We start from the raw sequence: 16,561 nt of genomic DNA on the forward strand, positions 1-16,561 counted from the left end.
TTCGAAATTTCCCTCCAGTTTTATTTCCACAATTTTTTTATAGTCCACCATTTTAGGCAAAACGATGATTAGGCCAAACGAGGATCCTTCCTTCGCCTAAAATGACGGACACAAATCTTATCATTTATTTGTCATAAAAGTGTCAGGTAATTGGTTAGGCGAAACGAGGATTAGGCCAAACGATGCAAGATCGTTTGTTTTGCTGCATACTATAACTCTTGCACCACAAAAGTTCAAACTTATTTTCACAAAAAAGTTATTTGATGTTCATGTGAGTGGCTTAATCCTAGAGAAACATTAATGAACCATTTTTATTTTCGGTACCGTTATTATACAAATTAATGGTTGGTACCGTATGTATTTAAAAAGAAAATTACTATGTGTACATGCACTATATTTTGCAGTACACGCCCGCATAAGTACATCTTCAGTAAAACTTTTGTTTCTACACAGAGGGATATCTCGTCCATTATCATTCATTAATTCAAATATTGAATATGGCACTTTAGTATTAGCCTATATTTTCATTTATAACTACATCCATAACTGTATACTGCAAACAATTACCACAAGAGATGAGAGTAATATAAATGCGTGCAACCGCTTTGTAACGGCCTGTCATTTACGGGCAAGTAATCATGTTCCATCCGTGTTCGTTATCAAAGATTTCACTATTTCTAGGTTTCATCACTTCATTCTAAATATGTTCATTGTAGTTGCGTCAGGCCCGTATCCAGGGGGTCTAAGGGGGCCTACCCCCTAAATTTTTACTGGCCCCCTCTAAAATTTTCACAATAGGCTTGCAAATGAACTATAATATGGGATGAACTACAATATTTTTGGATCGGCCCCCCCTAACTTTCACCGCCCCCACCCTACATTTTTGAGCTGGCTACGGGCCTGAGTTGCGTACTCTTATATCAATATATATATATATATATATATATATATATATATATATTTCGCAAGTTGCACCAAACTGGTTCAAAACATTTGAGATTTGTTAAATAATTACGATATAATACAACGCAGTAATTTGTTTATTTTCAGGGCTGGAGAGCCTATATATGGACTAACAGAAGAAGAACTATGGAAAATAAAACATGTCTACGATTCAGCATTCCACCCAGATACGGGTGACAAGATGTTCCTCTTAGGTCGAATGTGTGCTTTAGTTCCTACAAATATGGTTGTGGGTGCAGGAATGCTGTCATATCACAAGTAAAATGTTCTGTCTCAATAATATATATAGATAAGTAAATACGAAAATAATGAAACGCAATCGTATATAACTATGAAGCATCATAAAATTAATCTATAGTTGAATATTTAATTTAAACTTTTCTTTCCCAATTGTATAATTATTTAGTACTTACTAGTGATATGTAATATTTAAAAATCTTAGATTGCAAAACAAGAGTTCGAAATTGTAAGACACGGAGAACTACAATATCCTACTCACAGGCAGTGTCATATCTTTTTCAGAGGAACCCATGGAATATCCAATAAAAATATTTAATAAACAACATATCAGAACTAGTAAAGTACTGTATGTGAAATGATCACCTTCCAATTCTGGAAAATAAAATTACTAAAATTATTAAAATAGAGCTTTATGGGATGGAGATCTTAGCACTATATTCTGTTGTAATTTGGTAGAAAGTAAAATTGGCAAAGGTTCTGTTTAGGGAAGCTTTATAAGGGAAAAGTAATGACATCTTCGGCCTTGGTTTGACTATTACAGACAAATAATAACATTTATACAAGTAAATTAAATTCAGAAACAATAAATTCCATAAATAGTTAATACCATTATTATTATTATTATTATTATTATTATTATTATTATTATTATTATTATTATTATTATTATTATTATTATTATTATTATTATTATTATTATTATTATAATCATTACTTTAAACCCACACTTGAGGTGAGTAGTGTTATTTTAATTTTTTAATAGCCGGTTCTGTTTATATACGAGGGTGGATCAAATACAAACGGGATTTTATTTTTTACTTTAATTCATTTATTGAATACCACAAGGCACTTACAATTTATTTTTCCACATAGTTTCCTCCTTTGGAAATGTATTTTTCCCAGCGTATGGGCAGCTTTTTGATGCCCTCATCGTAAAAAGAACAGGGTCGTGTCACCAGCCAGTTGCGTACGAACTCTTCCACACTCTCGTCATCTTCAAATCGTTGCTCTCCTAGAGCTTCTTTAAGCGGTCCGAACAAACGGAAATCTCAGGACGATAAGTCAGGGCTATAAGAAGGATGTTCAAGTGTAGTCCAGTGCATTTCCTGTAGCTTCGAGACAGTTCGAGCTGCAGTATGGGGTCGCCCATTGTCGTGCAGGAGGAGGATCTGTCGAATCGACTGGTCTCGTCTTTTGCGGCGATATGCATCTCTCGCCTTGTTTAACAGCTCGCAGTAGTACTCAGGATTTATTGTGCGTCGCTCATGTAAAACGTTACTAGTCAATCGTCGTCAATAATGCCTTTAACCGCACGAATGTTTTCGTCCGTAATGCTGGTCCGAGGACGGCGATTGTGTTGCTGATTTTCCACACATTCTTGTCCTTCCTTGAACTTTTTATGCCAGGCATACACACGTGTCCTTGACAATGGTTGATCCCCGAACTGTGTAGTCAATCTCTGGCAAATTTCTGCCGCTGTAACTCCTTCACGAGCAAGAAATTTTATAATTATGCGTTGCGCAGTGGAGAGGGTGCACCTGTTGCTCCGACATCATGAGCGGTACTGACGAAATGGCGGGAAAATGTAACAGCACGCTCTCTCCACTCCCAGCGGTCCCGTCTAAACATAGCAGAAGCGCGCGGCCAGACCTACCAACTATTGATGTTCAGGAACAAAAAACCCGTTTATATTTGATCCCCCCTTGAATATGTAAGAGAGGATACCGTCTCAAAATATAATGTTTTCAATCTAAAGTGAAGGAATTTTTTAGATCGGACGAACAATTTGAGTTGTACACTCTGTATTCGCGCAGTGTTAAATGAAAGTGAAACGCTGCCATTTATCTGAGACTAGGGGAGGGAAGGACAGAACGGAGGTGGAGACATTTTGTAAGACTATGGTGAATGAGGGCATGTTTGAAATGGGAACTCTTCACTGACACGTTAGCATAACAGACAGAAACTTCATTCACTTATATTGTGGATCCAGGTAAATGGTAACGTTCCATTTTCATTTAACATTGGGCGCAAGAAGAGTGTACAGCCCAAACGGCTTGTCTGATTTTAAAAAATCCTTCACTTTAGATTGAAAACGTCATATTTGGAGACGGTTTCCCCTCTTACACACACACACACACACACACACACACACATATATATATATATATATATATATATATATATATATATATAGAGAGAGAGAGAGAGAGAGAGAGAGAGAGAATAGATGAATAGATAGATATAACTCCTAGGAAATAAACTGCCAGGGGTGTAGCCAGCAGGTTTATGTAGGAGGGGCCCGTCGTTTTTCAGGGGGGGCAGCTAGAAAGCCAAAAGAAATTATGTTGAAGCTAGTGTTATTGAGGCCTGAAAAAAAAGAAAATTTTGGTTTCTTTCCGGGAAACTAAAAAACACTGGTCTCTAGCTTCTTCTTCTTCTTCATTATTATTATTATTATTATTATTATTATTATTATTATTATTATTATTATTATTATTATTATTATTATTATTATTATTATTATTATTATTATTATTATTATTATTATTATTCGCTTTTTCTTCATAAATTATATTCCAGGCAGTTTTTACTGTGTTTAACCAATAATTACTGTCCCGGACCAAACATACCTTTGTGCATAACTATTTTAGTTTAAGCCCTTGTACACAGGCCCTCAATCTACATAAAGCTGATTTTCTTTGAAATTTCACTTATTTTCTTTAAGATTTCCTGACAAATATATTTATTTATTATTCGTAACTAAAAGAAAATCATAATTATTTTATTAACATCTATGTTTCATTTCCTGTTCTAGGAGCTGTCCACATATTACGTAACGCTATTTTTGACCAATTTTTACCCCCCTCCCTCCTACTTGTCACATTTCGTAACGCAAGGCCGAAGCCCTCCCCTTTGTTACGTAACACTTTTTGATTTTGTTTTTTTTTTTCATTATTTTGATTATTTTAGGAGTTAATACAATTAAAAAAACTATTTTTAATGGTAGAACTTTTTATTACAAAATGCTTATATTATTGTGAATATATTTGTAGCGGTTTTCGCCAACAAATCGAAGTATTAGAAAATGATAGACTCGTAATATTTTATCCCCATAAGGTTGTTTAATTAACCAATCGAAATTCTTCAATACCACTGTCGTTTCCCCAAGGAGATCGCACCCATCATTTTAGGTCACTGGTAATTGGCAAGGAGAAATTACTGCGGAAGATGCCAGTGTCAACGATGCAAAGTTCTGTTCCTCCTCGACTATAGATTGGGAGTGGCTGAACAGTGAACACATGAAGGAGCAGGGCATCTCGTTTGTGAACAAGCTTTCGAGCATCTTCGGACTTCAATTTACCACTTTACAAATTCCTTTTTTCCTAAATCAGTGTGAGAATAAACTCGATTTCTTCAGAAATATTGAAATCCAAAAATAATAATAAAAGAGTAGTACGACACTAATATCCGACGAATTAGGTTTTTAATATCCTTAGGTCTGCAAATCGTGCATCGTTCCGTCGCGGAAACTATTATTTCACAAAAAAAAAAAAGTTTCTTCTGTTTCACATGCGAAACTTTTTCGAAGAAAAGAGTGGGTAATGATTCGAATCAGAAGTTTTAAATAATATTCTCAGAAATAGCGATACAAGTGGGAACGCGAAGGAATGTTAAAGCGGTGGTTACGATCACTAACAACTAACTCCAGAAAAGCATGTGGCGCGAATGCAATGCTGCGATAGCCACAAAACGAAGTTTTTATGTGTTGTAATACACACAGGGTTCTTCACCAGTCATGCTGGTGTCTAGTGCGTCTTCCAATCCCTTCTGTATGATTCAATTTATATAGGCTATAATTCGCAACTTTTCAAAATAATGGAAATATTTATCTATCTATATATCTATAAATACAGGGTGAACGGTAACTACGTGGACGAACTTGGACGGGTGATAGTACATCTTTAAAAAAAAAAGCAAAAAATTCCTAGTAAACATGGGGGAAATTCCGTCCTGTTTAGGAATGACAGAGTGTCGAAAGCGTGGAGACATAAACTTCAGAGGCCAACAGCTTACAAACAACACATCGTAGAGAGTGCGGTTAAAAACGTAACTTAGAAAGTCGTACCTACTCTATTGAAAAATTCATATTTGAAAACGCAGCTACTTGTGCGCACCTGATTAACAACATGTGACACTTTTATTTACAGCATGTCCGGGAATCCCTCCGTTCCTTTGGGGAATCCCGTGCTCATGCATAGCTATTAGTACCATTGTTTTATGGTAGTATTTAGAGTACCTTGTTGAAACGTTTGTCTTCAAAGCGTCAAATATGAGTCGCAGTAAATTGTGTAATCTGATGTAAATAAACGAATAAATAAAAAAAATGAAATCTTTAAGTTTAATGTCCCACGGTTATGCCGCTAAAGGAGCCGGTGATAATGAGAAATGAGTGAAATGGTGGAATGAAGAAAGTGGAAGGAAACGGGAGAACCCCGAGAAAACCCACGCACACGGTATTTGTCCACCACAAAGTTCACTTGGCGGGGGCTGGGATCGAACCCGGGACCCCAAGCACCAGAGGTGAACGCTCTACCACTGAGCCACCGCGGCCCCAGAATAAATAAATAAATAAATAAAAAATAAACCATACTGTTTTCCGATTGGTATAAGGAGGAGATACCATACTATTTTTCGATTGGTATGGTAAAATAGTATTTTTCCATACTATTTTAGCGTAAATTATTAATTATATGTAAACTTTGTTACTTTTAAGTGACTGAAGAGAGGTAATCTTACAATGATGTTTTAAAAGTTGGTCATTTGGGGGGGCAGGAAATCATTTGGGGGGCCCTGGCCCCGATGGACCCCCCCGTGGCTACACCCCTGTAAACTGCATAAGGTAGACAAAAGCAAATCTTTTACTAGATATCACAAGTGAAGTGACAAGCAAGTAGAGACATACACAGCATCCTAATACAACGTGATGTGACAAAATTAAGAAGCACTGGGAATATCTTGACAACGAATTATCTAAGTTTAGATGGTTGTAAAAAAATATTCGAAAGATCTTAATCCAGCAATCGTTGATAATGGTATGTATGCATTTCAAATATAAATAACCCTAACCACTACACCCTAAACACAGTTGTCATTCTTGATATCTGAGCATTTGAGATTTAGAAATAAACGTTTATATCTTGTTCTAAGAGATCATATGTTTAACTTTGCAGCTGTAAGAATTTCTAAAAACCAAAGATAGTTAAACAAAAAATTAAAATTTGCTTGTTCCTGTTATAACTGGGTAAAATTTACTGTTATGTCTGGGTATAGCAAACGATTCTGCGAACTCGAAATATTTTAATAACCAGTTCTAGTGAACGAACCGGCTAAATAGCACCACTGCTTGAGGTCTAAGATATTCCAAAGAATAAATTTTATTTTAGAGGATTATGATGAAGGGGATACTCTATCGAGAAAACACTGTGAAGATAGCATTTACATTGTAAAATTTTAAATCACCTGACTTTGTATATTAGCTTTGTCCTTGTTCCCCGAGCAACGACGAACAAGAACTCCAGTTAGTTGTAAATAGGAAATGAATGCAAACAAAACTGTTACGGAAGTTAATTAATTAATTAATTTATAATTGTTTTCTTCTTTCTGGAGGAAAGGGCGACAAACTCCTTTATCTCAACATCAGAATAGTTTCACAATGAACCATACATGTAGAAATAAAAAAAGAATGGCTCTTGACGAAAGACATATTAGCAAGATTTAAAATCTGGTCCCTTGTAGCGATAATATTTGAAATTTTAACGGTTTCTTCCGTCAAGAGCCGTGATTGCATAGGTCATAATATACAACATGATAACAGTATTGTTCCACCATCCAATGGAATATTCTTAAATTATACCATCGAATTTTAATTTTTTTTTTAAAGGATGACCACTGCCCACCAGTGCCCATATTTATTGCTATGTTTCGCAACTTTTAGATATGAAGATTTTAGTTACTAATTGAATAATGATTATAGGATATTGTTTATTGTTATCCTCGGTAGAAGGACAATACTACTTTAGAACATTTTGATTTTTATTTAACAAGTTACATAGAGAAAAGATTTCAAATAATAATTATAGAAATTATAAAATTCTACAATATTACTCCTGTCATGGAGGAAGACCTCCATGCACGAAATTCTTATGTATTGCTTCTTTGCATAATTAACGAAGTACTTACAGGAAGGTTGGATTGTACAGGCTGAGGTCCATTACTGACGAGGATCCAAAGGTCGACTCACGACACTCCTCTTGACTGATCCAATGACTGACCAAATAACTCCCTTGTTTACCATTTCTTTAGTTTATATATATATATATATATATATATATATCCTGTTTTTGGGTTTTCAATTGTATGCAGTTTCTTATTTTGTTCTAGTGTTTTCAACATTTTCACTTTCAAATTTTTAAATTCCACTTCCTTGAAAATGCGTTTACGAAACCTCAGACTGTTTGTTTCTTTTATTTCTAATCTTAAAAGTTTTTAATATACATTAAAGAATTGAAATTACATTACAGCTGCTCCATATCCTACCACACATACATTGTTTCAAAAGTAATTTCTTTTTGGATTCGTAAATTAATGGAATACAACTTGTAAATATGCTGTACTTTATACCAATGTTGTGTTCTATTTTCTGTTGTAGGAGCGTTCCGGCAGTAGTTTTCTGGCAATGGGCTAATCAGTCGCTGAATGCACTTGTTAACTATACAAACAGAAGTGGAGATTCTCCAGTGGCCATTTTGTGAGCATGTAAACCTTCTTGATAAATGTTATAGTAGCATAGTATTTGAGAAATCTTGTCCATTTACTTCGTATTAATTCATTGCAATGCTTGTTTTGTTAGATTACACAAGACGAATGAGCAATAAACTGAAAACTAATTGTGTAGTTGGAAGTTTAAGTAGTAAAACGTCTACTCGAAAAGTGGGAGTCCACACTAGTACAGATTATGAAGAAAGGGTAACAGACGTACTAATATAAGAATCCTATAAGGCCCATTAGCATTTATCCTAATAAGTTTACGAAAGGAACAATAATGTTAGGAATGATCAATAAATAAATAAATCAATCAATCAGAAGATAGCTATCTTCGCCAATAATTAGTTTTTGGATCTGGGTCCACAAAATTTTTGAACGGTCCCTAAATCGAGTTTTCGTATTTTTACGGAATAAGTACATTATACTCAGTTAAGTGTTAGTTTAGGTTTGGCTACACTCTGTGTGGTTCTTTAGATATAAGGCGTACAAGAAAAATTTTGATTGAAATATGTTGCATCGTTTGATGTAATAATATTGAGTACGGAAGAAGATGTAACATAATGAACACGAAATATCACTAAAATAAAAACTGTGGTAACAGTAAGTAAAACGAATAATGGAAAAGCGGAAGGATAGAAAAAGATTCTTTAAGAAACAGAATTTACAGATGAGAAAAAAGCATGGACCTATTTAGGCAAATTTTTCTTTTCTTTTGAGCTTCCTTGTGGCTAAGAAGTTAACGTACGTGCTTTTGGCGTGGGAGAGCCTGGTTTGCTTCCCGGCGGGAGCTAATGTGGGACGGATCTCACGTTAAGCTGTAGGTCCGTGTCTCATATAGCCTCGCTGGTGAAAATGACACTAAAAATCAAATAAAATCTTTCCCCATTTTTCGTATCTATGTAAGGCAAGATGTTTCAAAACGAATGAAACGTTTCTAATGACTTGAAGAAAACATAATTGTCAAATTAATAAAGCGAACGATGTTCAGAATAGAAAGATACAGAGGAATAAATATCTCGCATGCAATAAAGATTTAGAAATTCTAGGTCAAAGATTAAGGAAGGAAATTCTGATTGCAAGGGAAAAATTTGGATTCATGCCTTGTCCATCAATATTGTATGCTATCTTTGAGGTGTGGTGGAAAAGTTATAGAAAATAGTACACATATTTATTGACCTGGAGGATGCCTGTGATAATGTGTAAAGAAAGAGGCACAGAATAGAGACCTGCACGGGTCGAATGTTTCGGCCCGAACGTACCTAGGCCCGCCCCAGCCCGGGCCCGAAAAGTTTTGGAGATTTTCGGCCCGAGCCCGGCCCGGCCCTATAAGTTTTTTAAAATTCTTGGCCCAAGCTCGGCCCGGGCCCGATAAATTTTAAAAGTTTTTGGCCCGACCCCGGCCCGATAATTTTTTTAAAAATTAGCTCGAACCCCAATCTTTCTAAAAATTTAGTACTAAATTTGACCTAACCCTCAGAAACATTTTCTAAACTCTGGTTCACAACCTGATGCTTGCCTCCCGAATGGTACCATTGCCTCCTAGAACTTTGCCTGTCATCGAGAGAACAAAACTCCATTCCCTGTAACAAAAATCTAACTTAATTGATTTTTAGCATAAAGTGAAGATGGCAATATTGTTTAGCGACAGGCAAAACATTCCCACCCCTTCTTGTTATATTTTGAATTCAGTGAAGGTCAAGGTCAGAGATCAATTTACCGCATAATGCCTGCAATCCTCTATAGTGAAAGTGGAGCCGCTAAGCAACACAAACTGTAAATAGCTATTCCATCCTTTGTAATATTTTTCACGGACACACTTCTTCAACGTTTGGCTTTATTCCAATTATCGTTTAACGAAAGTCAATAATTATTAAAGAATTGCAATTGATCGGCCCCAGCCCGGCCCGACCTGAAGAGAAATCAGTGTCGGCCAGCCCAAGCCCGTCCCGGCCCAAAGAAATAACAGTGTCGGCCCGCCCAAGCCCGTCCCGGCCCAAAGAAATAGCAGAGTCGGCACGCCCAAGCCCGGCCCGTGCAGGTTTCTAGCACGGAAACGTTAATAGATGTAGATCGTTATAGCAGCAGTGTTGCCTTATGCAGTTCACAAGGGCACGTGAACCATCTAACATTGTGCGTTGTTCATTGTTCCTTAATATGTTTAATAATATTCAGTATATTATATTGTGTCATTTCTTTCTTTATTTTCTTTTCTGTAATATTGCAGTCACCACTTGCTTTCTCCCTTGCGTATATGCATTCCAGCATCACATCACGTTCACAACAGCGCTGCGAGCGTGATGGGCTTTTCTGTGTGTTGTACAGAAGGGAAAGCGAGGACAGTGAAGCCGAGAAACTGCAGTCTTCCGACGTTCAAAACAAGATTTGAACGTACAGTGTTAGCTGTTGACTAATTTCCATGAATTAGTGTGACGCTTTGAACAATCAAAAAATAAACTTTTGCATTTGAAAATAAATAATACATGTATAGTATCATACGTGTCAGTTAGCTACATTTCTTTTTGACTCAATTTCCTATAATAAAAATAAGCTAATGGAACAACAAAATTACGGCTTTTTGAAGTCATATGGAAGGGGATGGGAAGTTTAGAACATTTTCCCAGAGATTCTTAAGTTAACGCACAATAAAATTGCATTTCAACTTATTTTGAAATATTTTTATTTATCTAACGACTTTGAAATACCGAAAAAGTATATCACGAGACGCCACTGTGTTATAGAGAAATATGTTAAGATTGGTAAAGGAGAAAAAGTAAGGTTGGGAGCTATGGTAAGGTAAGGTATGGGGAAACAAAAGCTTTGAGATGAATATAAGATTGAATCAGATGAGAAAAGGACATTTTAGAGGAGACGCGTAAGATGGAGTGAGAGTAGTTCATGTAATATAAGGATGGTGGGAAACAAGAAGGAAGCCCGGAGCTGGAAATGGAGAAGCTGAAAAAAATAACAGCACGCACAAGAAATATATTTTGGGCTATTTATTTTTGAGGACTTTGTCAGAGCTTTGAGGCAGAAAGAAATAGCTTTTATAAGGGTATCAGGCTTAAAGTCCAGAAAATTCCTTAAGGTTGGTATAAAGGGACAAGTTTTGCCAATAGATGTCATTACAGTATTCGTATCTCTCTCATGTATTTTTTACGTTTCACGAAAATTTACAATTTCTCTTACAAATTTCAACCTAGAGACTTCAAATTTTTGGAGAAGGAAGTTCATAAAATATCGAAGGCAACAATCCGTGCCGATTTCTTATTTAGAATTTTCTTCATTCTTGAAAGAATTATATTGTTAAAGGGTTGGATATCGCTTTCAACAATTAAGCCATTTCAACAACGAAGAAAATTTTAAATAAAAAATCGGCACGGTTTGTTGTCTTCGATAGGTTATCAAGTTCCTTTTCTAAGAATTTGAAATCTCTAGGTTGAAATTTGTATTAGAAATCGTGAATGTTCGTGAAAGGTAAAAAATACACGAGAGAGATACGAAGACTGTAGTGACATCTATCGGTAAAACTTGTCCCTTTAAACTAACCTTAAACGAATGAAGGACACAGAAAAAAAAACAATGTATACAATATGTGAAACAATAACGTGATAAGTAATACAAAGGTAACCAAAAAAGTTATTGCAGTTCTAAAGCATTAATAAACAAAGAACAATTCAGTGAACAGTTCGTAACTTTAGGTTTCGGAGTAGTCTCCATCAGCATCCAACATCTTTTGCCAAAATTTTTGCAGCTGTACAACACCTTGAAACTCGGCGGTCGTGGATGAAAAGAAGTCTGTGAGAGCGTGCCTTAGGTATCCCTCATTTGCGAGAGATCTCTCACGGAGGTGTTTGTTAAGGGAATGAAACAGGAGGTAATCTGTTGGCGCAAAGTCCGGTGAAGATGGTGCATCACAGTGAATACCAGCCAAGTGGCTGAAGGGTCTCCTGGATCATCTTGGCCACATGTGGATTTGCATTGTCGTGCAGGAACAGCACACCCTTGCAATTCATTACTGCCGTCTCCTTCTGCCGCAATACATGGTGCGCCTTTTGCAACCTCTGGGAGTAGAGGTTTGCCGTGATGGTTTGACCAGATGGAAGGAGCTCGTAATACCCCACTTGAGGACAATTCCACCATACAGAGAGCATAACCTTTCGTAGGTGCAGAGATGGTCTTGAGATGCGAGGACAGGATCACGTGGCGACAACCAATGTCTGTTTCGCTTGAGAGTGTCATAGAGGACCCATTTTTTGTCACCAGCTAGAAAGCGATCAAATATGGGAGTGTTTAGGTGCCGAGTGATTAAGGACAAACAGACTGTCATGCGTTGTTGCTTTTGGCTGCCGACAATACGTGGGGTATCTATTTTCTGGAAGTCATTTCTCTTGTATGACTTCCCTATTCCATGCAGGTGCACACTGTAACCAATAACCGTGAAAATAAGTGCCTCCTACCATAAAAAATATACGGTTTACCGTTTTTCTAAAATAATGGTAGGAGACCGTTTTCCTGTCAGATGCTTGCGTCGGGCATGCGCATTGGAGAGAAAAAGCACATGGTCGAAGCGAGGATTGATGGCGCGTAGGTTCGGATGTGTTGTGCTTTGTTTTGTGTTGTTTTTTTCTTTTGTTTGTTTGTTTAGTGTGTGGTTTTCTGGTGTGATATATAAATACTAGTGTTGAAGATATCCTGGAAATTCAACATTAAGCAAGGTAATGTATGGGAAAGCACCATGTTAATATTTGAACTTTGTTCGGTGACAAACAAAACTTTAGTTGGCTATCGTGGCAAGCAGATCGCTCCAAAGTGCAACGATTCGAAACCAAGAAGCTGCTGGATGTATAAAGTCTTATGATAATGTAGCCAACTACGAGTGGTGGTGAAGCTAGAATGAAAATCACAATGTTGAAATACTTTTTTTTTTTTTTTTTTTTAATTAGGAAAAGTGCTTCGTAGTTTACCGTACTTAGTACAGCATTACATAAATTGTGTTGCATCAACTGAAATTTTTCATGTTACAGAAATAAAAGAATACTGTCACTCATGTATGCCCGAAGGAGGGGCAGGGGGTCGCTCCCCTAGCTAATGAAAACGTATTAAATTTCTTAATACAAATAAAAAATATCAAATGTAATAGAGTATATAGTAACCAGGGAGATGAGTCCCCTAGAAAGTTTTCATCGGGCGCCCATGCTGTCATTAGTTTTTCTAAATAAATGAATTGTTAGATTTGAAAAATATTTCTGTAAATGTTTTTATCTTTAATTTTGTTCTGAGTACCTATAATCTGTTCTGGTGCCTTGTTAATACATTTGAGCGTTTAATAAATATGAAAAAGTCCGATACTCTGGAAGTTTGGTGACTTTTTTTTAATAGCATTGATGCCACTGTTACATAATTATGCAAACACGTATTTATTAAACGTGTAACGTGTGTTTACAGTGTATTTGGGATAGCGGATTCTGAATACTGTAGGCAGTGTTGTGAGAAGTCATATGGTTTTACACTTGTTTAGTCGTAGTTCTGGTCATTCTAAGCTATGTTGTCGGGTGCCTGCTTGGTTATCTGAAACCGTAATAATGCGACTAATCGAATGAATCGCTGATTAGAATATTTGAGGTCTATTAGTCTACTGGTATTCATAGCGAAAATACATGCGATAAAGCTAGTCTTAACACTGCAACAGAATATCGATTTATGAATATCTTAAAAGGACATGGATGTTTGTTTCAACTACATTTTCAAAGCGTGCGAAAACTCAGCTATAAAATTCAAGAAATAGTTTTTTTTTTTTTTTTTTTTTTTGTATGTAATATCGAATCCTCTTCTGGTGTTTTGTTCAATACATGACAAAATTGGTAATTTTGAAAAGAAAAAGCAATGTATGTTCAAGATGATATCAGAACAAGGGTTCGATATTAGAAACTAAGAATTAATTTCAACTTTTATTCTTATGGATATTATGCACGTCGTAGGTGCAACGCTTCTTTCGTTCATTTTTGTGTTTTCTTTAGTTAAGTAATCTTTCAGTGGACCAGCGTGCACTCTAGTTGCATCCATCCAGGAAAAATATATTGCTAGCTAGTGTGTGTACTGATACAGTTCCAGCAATTCGATGAAACTTGGGTCAATATATATTGCCCAGCAAGAATTCTTACTGGATCTAGCAAGAGGGCACGCTGCACTGGCAAGGACCTCTAGATACGGAATCGGTGTGATAATTACCGTAAATCTTGTACGGTAATAACACACCTGTGCTTTTTTTAAAAAACGATCCCTAAATTTTACGGTAAATTACCGTAAAATATACGGTACCAAATTTGTTTCTAAATACGGTCAATATTATTTTGCTTCTAAATATACGGTCTGCCGTTTTTATGAAAAAACGGTGGTCCGTAAAATTTAGGGTAATCGGATGGCAGCGAGAGTTGACGGTAATCGGTCAGTAAATTTAAGGCGAAATTTTTTACAGTGCAGTTTGGCTGTTTAAGCAAAAACATTCAACCTTCCTGCAAGTTCACGACACGTTAGACCATTGTCCTCCTCGACAGCTGCTTTCAGGGCCTCGTCTTCCAACACACGTGGTTATCCACTGCGAGATTCATTCGAAAGGCTCACATCTCCCGAATGGAATGCTTTCCGTCACAATATTCTCAACAAATGTCTGGCATATGTAGCGATTTGATGCGGCAGCTGATAGACCGATTTTAAAGTCATTCAACTAACACACATGAATAAGCTGCTTCGATACCTCCATTTCTCTTGGACATTGGACGAGGTATGACTGCTGTATCCTGTATATGCGGAGTGTGCCTGTATTACTGCAGGTTTATGGACGGACTAACTCGTTTGCTTGGCAAGCACGTGCGTTATTTCGTTCCATCTCTGTAAGCGCGACGTCATAAACGGAAAAAATTCTTTTGGTTAATTTGTAAATGAAAAGGTGATATAATTAATCTGATCTATTCTAGGAAAGCGCTAGTAAAATGGCATATCGTGAAAATGATATATTTTCTTTGATTAGATAATTCTTACTTTAGTATATCTTTCACTTATTTCGTATTATATACATGCAATTATTTAGAACTGACCTTATATGTTTACTTGAGACAAAAAAATATATTTCACATTTTTCTTCCAGTCAAGTTCTTCTTTCTTATTCACTGGCAACAGGGGGTGCTTTAGCCACAGCTCTTGGACTTAACATTGTAGTAAAGGTGAGTAGTATAATTGTAGAAGTAATTTCATACACTTTAAACTATTACTAGGAAAATTGAACCTGATATTTTTGGCAAAATTTAATATTTTTATTCCTAAAGTTGTAAATTCTGTCATTTCTCTTAGTATGAAGTCCCATCGCTTTTTAAAATTTAAACACAGACTGCCTTATGCAGAGTCGTTTGGACGTATGATTAGCGTCATACTAAAGGCCAGATTACTGCAGGAAACATATATTAGTCGAACTCTTTAGTATGACACTAATTACGAGTAAGAATGACTCTGCATAAGACCCAGTGGCAATATGGCACCATACATAAAACCATAACAGTTGCAATTGTAATTTAAAAAGAAAGGGAAAAATAAAATCAATATAAATAAAAATGAAAGTGACTATGTTCGTGACTTAATGGGCCCTATGCAGAGTAGTTCTACGCGTGATTAGTGTCATAAAAGAGCTTGGCTAACATATGTTTCCTGCAGTAGTCAAGCCTTTAATATGACGCTAATAATACGTCAAAATGACTCTGCATAAGGCGGAGTTGAGTTGAATTGATTTTGAGTTTAACGTCCCGATCAGCAGCGAGGCTATATGAGACGTGGACCCACTGATGAACGTGGAATCCGAACCACATGAGCTCCCGCCGAGAATCGAACCCGGGTCTCCCACGCCAAAGGCGCTTACGCTAACCACTTAGCCACGAAGGAGCTCTACTGCATAAGGCGGACTAACTCTTGAACCATACTACCGATCTCGATCAAATTTTGAAAATAGGTTAGATTCGGGCCTAGGATTGTTTTTATAATTTCACTTTGAAGGTGCAACTTAGGGGATGGGAGAAGGGGAAAGATATATAACAATGATCAAAAATTACCGTTGTTAATGTCTAATCTATAATTTTCGGGGTCTCTTGAGATGGACAGTGACACTTCAGATGCCATTTAAATCGAAAATCAGACCCGCAACTTGGGGGAGGGAAGGAGAGAGATACACATAAAAAGAACCGATATCAGAGAGCGCTTCAGTTATAGTAAAACTGACTGACTAACGGTACATATTACTCATTTTTCTTTGTAACCCAGATAAGTGGGTAATTAACGCTAGTCTTTAATATAACACACATTAACTGCCAATCAGTTGGATTTTACTCACGCTCGCTTTAAACCCGTGACCTCGTGAGTAAATTTATTACTCCCTAGAGACTATGGTTATTATGTCACTATGCATGGCGATGAAGTTACAATCAAACGATCTAGTCTAATTTGATCAATTTTGCTTCCATGGGGGAAGCTAACATTTGAAGTTCTCCCT

At 36.5% G+C, this 16,561-nt stretch overlaps 1 protein-coding gene across 1 annotated transcript in view; it reads left to right on the forward strand.

The window, feature by feature from the left end:
* The window catches only part of LOC145666916 (sideroflexin-3-like), a 66,154-nt gene that overhangs the window by 25,393 nt on the left and 24,200 nt on the right, over positions 1 to 16,561 (forward strand). The window contains exons 4-6 of the mRNA XM_081734513.1: positions 1,051 to 1,221; positions 7,913 to 8,011; positions 15,173 to 15,248. Of these exons, the coding sequence (XP_081590639.1) occupies positions 1,051 to 1,221; positions 7,913 to 8,011; positions 15,173 to 15,248 (346 nt within the window). The remainder of the gene's footprint in view (positions 1 to 1,050; positions 1,222 to 7,912; positions 8,012 to 15,172; positions 15,249 to 16,561) is intronic.

Source organism: Thermobia domestica, chromosome 12 (genome assembly GCF_964235325.1).
Source record: "Thermobia domestica chromosome 12, izTheDome1.hap1.1, whole genome shotgun sequence".
In the NCBI taxonomy this organism is placed as follows: Eukaryota; Metazoa; Arthropoda; class Insecta; order Zygentoma; family Lepismatidae; genus Thermobia; species Thermobia domestica.